The sequence below is a fragment of the Notothenia rossii genome (assembly GCF_949606895.1).
Source record: "Notothenia rossii genome assembly, chromosome: 3".
Taxonomy (NCBI): domain Eukaryota; kingdom Metazoa; phylum Chordata; class Actinopteri; order Perciformes; family Nototheniidae; genus Notothenia; species Notothenia rossii.
Genome location: NC_136901.1, coordinates 84,560,242 through 84,568,750, shown reverse-complemented (window position 1 = coordinate 84,568,750; position 8,509 = coordinate 84,560,242). Strand labels below are relative to the sequence as shown.

Genomic DNA, 8,509 nt, shown 5'->3' with positions numbered 1-8,509 from the left:
CCACACACACACACACACACACACACACACACACACACACACACACACACACACACACACACACACACACACACACACACAACACAACACACACACACACACACACACACACACACACAGACACACAAAGCACTTTATCCATACCTCCTGCCTCTTCCAATCCTCCCCTGTGTTTTAATCCTACTTGTCAGTAATTAAGGCTGAGCCGGGGGTGGGCTGGACGTGCTATCTCCATGCGGGGGTTTGACTATAAACTGGATTTATAATGGGAGAGCGGGATTAAAACCCACTGCCCCCGCTGCTAGCATCAATGAGCCCATCTCTGTTCCATAACAGGATTTGTCCTCTGCTTTATTACAAAGGGAGGCCTGTGTTCTGAAAGGCTAGATATCCCGGCTGGCATATAATACGCTGACAAGACATTCTGCTGTTCATCCGCCCCGCTTCTCCTCATGGCTCTTTCTCTCCTCCTCTTCTTTAAGGTGTCAGATCCAGTCAGTGCAGCCTGTAGAGTCTCAGCTCTGCGAAACATCACCTGATGAGTTCTATATTGAGTTGTACCATTTAATTAATGCCACAAGTGCAGTTTGAAAAGGCTATTAGTGAGATGTTACTTGAAGTATAAATTGGCAATCGGGGGCCTCATCAGGATCTTAAATGATTCAGATGAGGGGATCTTTTTATCATTGAATCTACTCGCACTGTTGCGCTTTCATACTTTATGAGAAAAGTCTAATGCAGTTTAGCAGAATGCATCAACCCATCATCTAGGAAAAAATCATATGCTCAATTACATCCTTAAGTGTGACAAATAGCACTGCAGATACATTTTGTTTAAAACCCATCCGTATTGAAATGTGTTTGGTCTCTCAGAACCTTAACATAACGTAACAAATCAATCCAGTAGCAACTTGCTCCAGAAAAGTGAGCTAATTTCTTAGGATAATTGATTTACTTATTTTGGGTTTGGCACTTTTTTCCAAATAAATAAACCTAATGTTAGTGTTTTTTTCATGTTCTGTGGATTGTCCCCAGCAACAGGGACATACAAACAATAATAAGAATAAACTGTAAATAATATAATTGTTCTCTCTTTTTATTTTAGTTTTGTCCTTTTTACGTGATATGTGTTTCCGCTCTCTTCATGTCTAAATCTTTCATTTACTCTATTATTTCCCACCTTTGTGCCCCTCTCTCTTTTTTCTCTGTCTTTCTGAATAGATTGTGATTCAGCCTTATGTGTCCTCCCTTTAAAGGGAGTCATATTGTCACAGACCTTCGGGAAATGAGAGTTGGGGATATTACTCTGTGTGTGTCAGTTTGTGTGTGTCACCACCAAATCAGTGCCAACTGATACAAAACATTTGTTTTTACTGAGATAATCCAGACACACTTTTTGAAAGGCTTTTCCCTTTCCAAATGCACATTTTCTTCTTCTTCATTTCACTCACACACATTTCTTTCTCCATCTCTCTCAGACGACTGCACTCCAACAATCTGCACTGCGACTGCCACCTGTCCTGGCTCTCTGATTGGCTCAGAGCCAGGCGGGGCTTGGCTCCCTTCACCCAATGCATGGCCCCCGCCCACATGAGGGGCCTCAACGTCCCAGATGTGCAGAAGAAGGATTTTCTCTGCAATGGTAAGCCAGCATCAACACACATACTGTAAAAATAATATTCTATTGAAATATAACAGATCAAGAGTGAAGGACTCACTGCAGTTAGTGCTTCTCTTGGCATGCAAGTGATGATGTGACTCTTTCTTAACTCAAGGTGATATTAAAAGAAGCCTTCTTTTTTCTTTCTTTCTATCTAACACCTTAAGAACAAAATCCAGGAAAATAACTTTAAATAAAAACTGATCTTTGCTCCATTGCTTTTGCATCGTTTGGCACAGGGACTATAACACTTGTATAATCGAGCTTCTAAAGTTATTTTGTACCTGGAACTATTCAGAAACACTAATGCATTTATATGATATACAGATTGGATTTAAATGCAAGTTCCCTTTTGGATGTAATGTTGTTGGGAGAAGAAACTCTTTGATTTAGAGTTCAACAGCACAGGGGATGTATTAAACATAACAGTCTTTATTACAGGCGACATTGTTATCATCTACAGACAGCTCAGCATTGAGTTTATAGCACAGAAATAATTACACCATGTAGAGCGTGTAATCAGCTAAAAGGCCAGTATAAGAGCAAAAGTGTTATCAGCTGCAGATAGTAGACGCTGTTTATAGGCCTCTGATTCAGCGCTCTTTTCTAATGTCAGGCTGTGCTCTCTTTATTAGCCATTAGCCTTCGTTTTCTCTGAGACACGCTCCATGACAGACCTCCCCTTTTGGCTCTGTTTCATTTCTGTCTCTTACCCTCAGAGTCAGTAACACCCTGTCTTTCTTTTATCCTTTCTTACTTCCATCCCTACATTTGTCCTTCCTCTCCTTACTTGATTTATTCTCCTGTATTCTATTTCATATTCCTGTCTCGCTCCTTCTGTTCCTAATCTTCAATCCATGTTTCCAGCAATTATTTTGTTTACGCTTGATGCTGTTTAGCACTCAAATGTAGTTTATAGGTTTAATGCCAATAGATGGCATAACTCCTAAAAAAGTATTCCTGGCAGTATGCAAATGCTTCTGATACAACATGAAGACCAATACGGGACACTAAAACTCCACCCTGAGGCTTGTCTCATTGAAAGAAACTTGCATAAGAAGATACAAAACATCATAAAGAATAAAACAGAAGCTAATATTTGATTGGAGACTTGTTAGCACTAGTAGTAAAGTAAAAGTAGCTGCAGGCAAGGAGTAATGTCCTATTCTCTTTCTTATATTCAGGAGTAGACTAAGAAAAGTGCTTTTCAAACAAATGAAAGCAAATCTGTTTCATTTCATCTGTACATTGCTTCCTACAGGTCCAGCACAGACAGAGCTGAGGACTTGTGTTCCCCAGGTGGCGGTGTGTCCAGCCAGCTGCAGCTGTAACAACAACATAGTGGACTGTCGACGTAAAGGCCTCACTGAAATACCAGCCAACCTCCCAGAGGGCATCGTGGAGATGTAAGAGTGCTTTATTTTACTTCTTACATGCTACTAATGCTGACTAATTTACAAAGCATATTTTGCATATCATGGATTATGCTCTCTTTAAGTGTATGCTCCTCAATATCCCTACACTATTTTCACAGTTTTGGATATCCAGTCAATATATTTACTTTGTCATAACCCATTTAAAACTGTATTCTGGCCACATAGCTATGATGGGCCCATAGCGAAATCTCTGCCTGAACATTTTGTGCTTTTGGTGATACAAAAATCAAAGCAATGTATGTCCTTGTTTTCATTAATTCAACATGAATTTTGTGTGTAAAAAATGTGTTGAGATTCTAGTCTACTGAGGGAGAAGTTCTGAATTATTCATAAGATTACAAATAGATATAAGGGAATGTGTAAGCCAGCATTTGAATAAAAACGTAAGATACTATATCCATTCACACATACACACCCAGTTTGCTAACCGTGTTTTTTGCAATGGCATCTTGTTTGAGACTGCAACAGAACCCTTTCTTTTAAACACTCATACACTCACCTCCCCTTCCTCCCTCCCTCCTCCTTTGAGACTCTTACACACATTTAAACACACACACACCCCATAGTGGGACGTGTTTGATATCCGCATTGATCGTTGTACCCTGTTTGTTTGTACAGAGGACAGCTGGTTGATTGCTCTCTGAGTAAGGGAGCAATTCTCCCCCGCAACGCTACGCCAATACCCCTATACCTCCCAAGCATAAGTAATAGATTCACACTCACATACACACCAGTGCACATGCACACATGCAGACATACCGGTTTTGTAAGTGCAAACAATGTACGTACTTGGGCACAAATTACACTAACACACACATTTTCTGAGACGGTCAAACACACACACACATGCTCTGAGATTGAGCCAGCGGCTGCACAACTTGTCTGATTCAATCACCTCGGCACAGACACATACGTACACACAGGTATAGAATTAATAAATAAATGTTGTTGCTGCAGCCAGAAACAATATAGAGTAATAGGATGATGCATTGTCAGTCCTCCAAAGGGGACAAAGTCACCTTACTGCATGATGGTGGCAAGGATCACTGACAAATCAGTGTGTGTGTGTGTGTGTGTGTGTGTGTGTGTGTGTGTGTGTGTGTGTGTGTGTGTGTGTGTGTGTGTGTGTGTGTGTGTGTGTTTCATTGTGAACATGCTCACCTGCCAAACCCATCTCCATTTCTAGTTGCAATTTAATCAACACCTTGCCTTATAGATTGTTTATATAGCCTCTCTAAAATGTCTTCCCCTGAACACATCCTTTGATATTGAGCCTCTAAGTGTCTTTGACTCAACCTTGTTTTAAAGCCCCCAGATATAATTTACTTTGTTGTGTGTGTTGATTGTCTCCGGCAATGTCAGTACTTATTTGATTCATTTTGACCCCTCAGAAGGAATACGGTTTTGTTGCTTGCCAGGGGCGTGAAGTGTGGAAATGTGTTAAGGGACACGGCCAAGAAACATTTACCTGTTAGGGTTGTGTTGCATTCAAAAGCCAGGAGCATGTAGTGATTCATTTGAAAGGTTTCTGCTATGACTTCAATTACAATGCATTTATTCCTGGTAAATGTGGTCAGATAGATAGATAGATAGATAGATAGATAGATAGATAGATAGATAGATAGATAGATAGAAAGATAGATAGATAGATAGATAGATAGATAGATAGATAGATAGATAGATAGATAGATAGATAGATAGATAGATAGATAGATAGATAGATAGATAGATAGATAGATAGATAGATAGATAGATAGATAGATAGATAGATACAGTATATAGATAGATAGATAGATAGATGGATAGATAGATAGATAGATAGATACAGTATATATATAGATAGATAGATACAGTATATAGATAGATAGATAGATAGATGGATAGATAGATAGATAGATAGATACAGTATATATATAGATAGATAGATAGATAGATAGATAGATAGATGGATAGCAAGATAGATAGATAGATAGATAGATAGATAGATAGATAGATAGATAGATAGATAGATAGATAGATAGATAGATAGATAGATAGATAGATAGATAGATAGATAGATAGATAGATAGATAGATAGATAGATAGATAGATAGATAGATAGATAGATGGATGGATAGATAGATAGATAGATAGATAGATGGTTAGATAGATAGATAGATAGATAGATAGATAGATAGATAGATAGTTATATATATATATATATATATATACTGTATATATATATAGAGATAGATAGATAGATAGATAGATAGATAGATAGATAGATAGATAGATAGATAGATAGATAGATAGATAGATAGATAGATAGATAGATAGATAGATAGATAGAGATAGATAGATACTGTAGATAGATAGATGGATAGAGAACAACTTGAGGTCAAGAGCAAGACAGAGTTGGGTCTGAAGAGGAGGAGTAGAGAAGGAAGAAGGGTGGATTAGTTCCCATTTATCATCTTGACAGCTGACCCTGGGGCCGGCCTTGGGACCTCACCGCATCCTCCTCCGTTCCTCTTGATTTTTCCTCTCCTTTTCCCTGTTGTCTACATGTTTCCACTCCTTTGATTTCTCCTTTGTTGTCCTAATTTCCCGCTCCCCTTCTAGGATTTCTCTTCTCACTTCTTCCTTTTTCACATTTTCATCCAGACCCCATGAAATGGAAAAAAGTAAAGATTTGAAGTAAACTCTGAATTTAACCCATAATGCACCCCTAGTTTTAAGAGCAGAGAGCCACTTGTATGTACAATCTATTAACGTTATATTAACTGTAGATGTCCACAGTATTACTCAAGGGCAATGTGTTACCTAGACAATCACGAAAACAGAAAGCAACCAACAGTATTTGTGAAAGAAATTGCTTTGTGACTAGTTGGCCAGAGTTTTGAGCAATTGTTGTCCGAAGTCCAGGTTTTGGTTGCTCTGATTCTCATGTTGGTCCCATCTAAGTTAATTCCTGCTGAACTGCAAAAATCAACTCCACATTACAGTGACCTTGACTGCTCCCTGCTGCAAAGCAATAACCAACCTGTGGGAATATTGTGTAGATTTTGATTGGAACAGCCACCTCTGGAACTGTTTCTGCTTTTGCTTGACTGAGGTTGTGGGGCAAGCTGGACTTCATGATAACCAATGACTTATCTGTCCTTGGTGAAATTAAATAATGAAAGAACTGAAAATTAATTTTATAATCTTGTCATCTCATGTTGAAGTTGTATTCAAATGTTCTCTTTGTGTGGTTTAGGGATAATGTGCGTGTCTAATTAATTCTGAGGGATTGTTAATCTAACACCTTTTTTGTTCCTATTTCTCTCTCAGTCGCTTGGAGCAGAACTTGATTAAAAGTGTCCCAGCAGGAGCCTTTTCAGCATACAAGAAGCTCAAGAGGATGTAAGTATTGATGAAACTGTGCACAAACTCTCAAATACACACACACAATGTGCACAGATTAACACAATTTGACAAGCTTACAATCATGCACCTATGTATATGCATAAACACGACTCACATTAACACCTTAGCAGCAATCTTCTTATACTGACTCCACAAATGATTGCATTCTTTTATTATCTTACTTAACCAGTAAAGTCCATATGATGTAAACTACAACAACTGCACCATCTGAATATCAATGAGTATAGGTTTCATTATGTCCACTCCTAAAGCATTTATGCGAGCAGAAAATAAAGCAGACCCAGTGTAGAGCCTTGGGGCACTCCAAGGTTAAGTACAGTAATCCACCATAAAATCAGCGCATTGACTTTCACAGTCCAACCTGAGATAGATTTTAAGCCAGTCTACTGCTTTGTAATATCTTAATATGATAATTAACCTGTTCCTGTTTGAGTAAGACATTATTTCTATGAACAAGGCTTGAATACTTTTTTTTTAAATTAGACCTTATTCTTGTTTGTTGACCACATTCTGAATCTGTATTCGAGCAGTTTAAATTATTTTCATGAAAATACATAATAATATAATATATAAAAAAAATTGAACCAAAAAATCTAAAAAGTCAGAAACTTCACATGTTCACCAGCTAAGTTATGTATCCCCCCGGACACAAACACACTGTTCAACTCCTCTAGCTTCATTACGCATTCCACACCCACACACAAACTCACTAGTGAAACATTTCCTTATCGTGTAAATGGCTGAAAATGTCAGATCTGCAGGTTTTAAGGTTATCCACCACACACACACACACACACACACACACACACACACACACACACACACACACACACACACACACACACACACACACACACACTCACACAGATATAAAGATAGAGTTTTAACCTCCACAGAAGTGTTAAATAATATATCTTACAGCAGTGAGGTGAATGACGTGAACTGCACTTAACATGCCACTGCTGCCAGTTTCTGTCTCTCTCCTGTCACTTCACTCTCACTCTGTCCACCACTCTCACTCCATTTCTTTTTTTCATTTACTTTACATATTCAGACCTTCTACATGTTTGTACTCATGTCCCCTTGCCTTGACCTCTGCTGGTGTATTCTCTCATGATCATTTGTCAGACAATTCTAGGACATTCACACAGAATGAGCCCCATTAACGTACACTCTCTTTCTCTCTCTGTCTTCTCCCCCCAGTGACTTGAGTAAGAACCAGATTTCTGATGTTGCCGCAGATGCTTTCACTGGCCTGCGCTCCCTCATCTCACTGTAAGTATGACACACGTGCTTGCTATGACCAAATACCCAGACAGGGAGGTAATTGCATTTCCAGACATTAAGCAAATAAAATGTTGTCGAGGTTGACAACCAGACCACAATGCTAAAGAGTGTGCGTGTGTGCTACATGTGGGTCTTTGAATTTTGTCATCTTTGTAATTGTGTACGTGCCTGCAATCAGCCGGTGTGTGTGTGTGTGTGTGTGTGTGTGTGTGTGTGTGTGTGTGTGTGTGCGTGCGTGTGCGTGTGCGTGTGCGTGTGCGTGTGTGTGTGTGTGTGTGTGTGTGTGTGTGTGTGTGTGTGTGTGTGTGTGTGTGTGTGTGTGTGTGTGTGTGTGTGTGTGTGTCTGAGGTTGAATATGATAAGAACATGAAGGACAGTTTAATTTGAACCAATCTGGAGCATGAAAATGAGACGGACAGACAAGAAGGGTTAGACAAGGTGAACGCTGGATTTTAAGACTGAACACACACAAACACACACACAGCAGAGTCAGTAGAACAGGAATATCACTGCAGGCCAGCTAAGGCGTGATTTAGCAAAGTATAAAATTGCTAAAGTGAATTAAATGATTACAACTGCAATGAGAAGCACATCTCAGACATACTTTCAGTTTTCCACGATCACATCTGAAGAATGATTCAACTGTGTATTTAATAGAACAAGAGGTTGTACTAAATTATAGTGATTTTATAATCTGACCAATGTCTTTGTTTCTATT

The 8,509-nt window shown here is 39.0% G+C and overlaps 1 protein-coding gene across 1 annotated transcript in view; it reads left to right on the top strand.

The window, feature by feature from the left end:
* Positions 1-8,509, top strand: part of slit3 (slit homolog 3) — a 228,619-nt gene that overhangs the window by 158,819 nt on the left and 61,291 nt on the right. The window contains exons 7-10 of the mRNA XM_079671338.1: positions 1,404-1,642; positions 2,922-3,066; positions 6,409-6,480; positions 7,708-7,779. Of these exons, the coding sequence (XP_079527464.1) occupies positions 1,404-1,642; positions 2,922-3,066; positions 6,409-6,480; positions 7,708-7,779 (528 nt within the window). The remainder of the gene's footprint in view (positions 1-1,403; positions 1,643-2,921; positions 3,067-6,408; positions 6,481-7,707; positions 7,780-8,509) is intronic.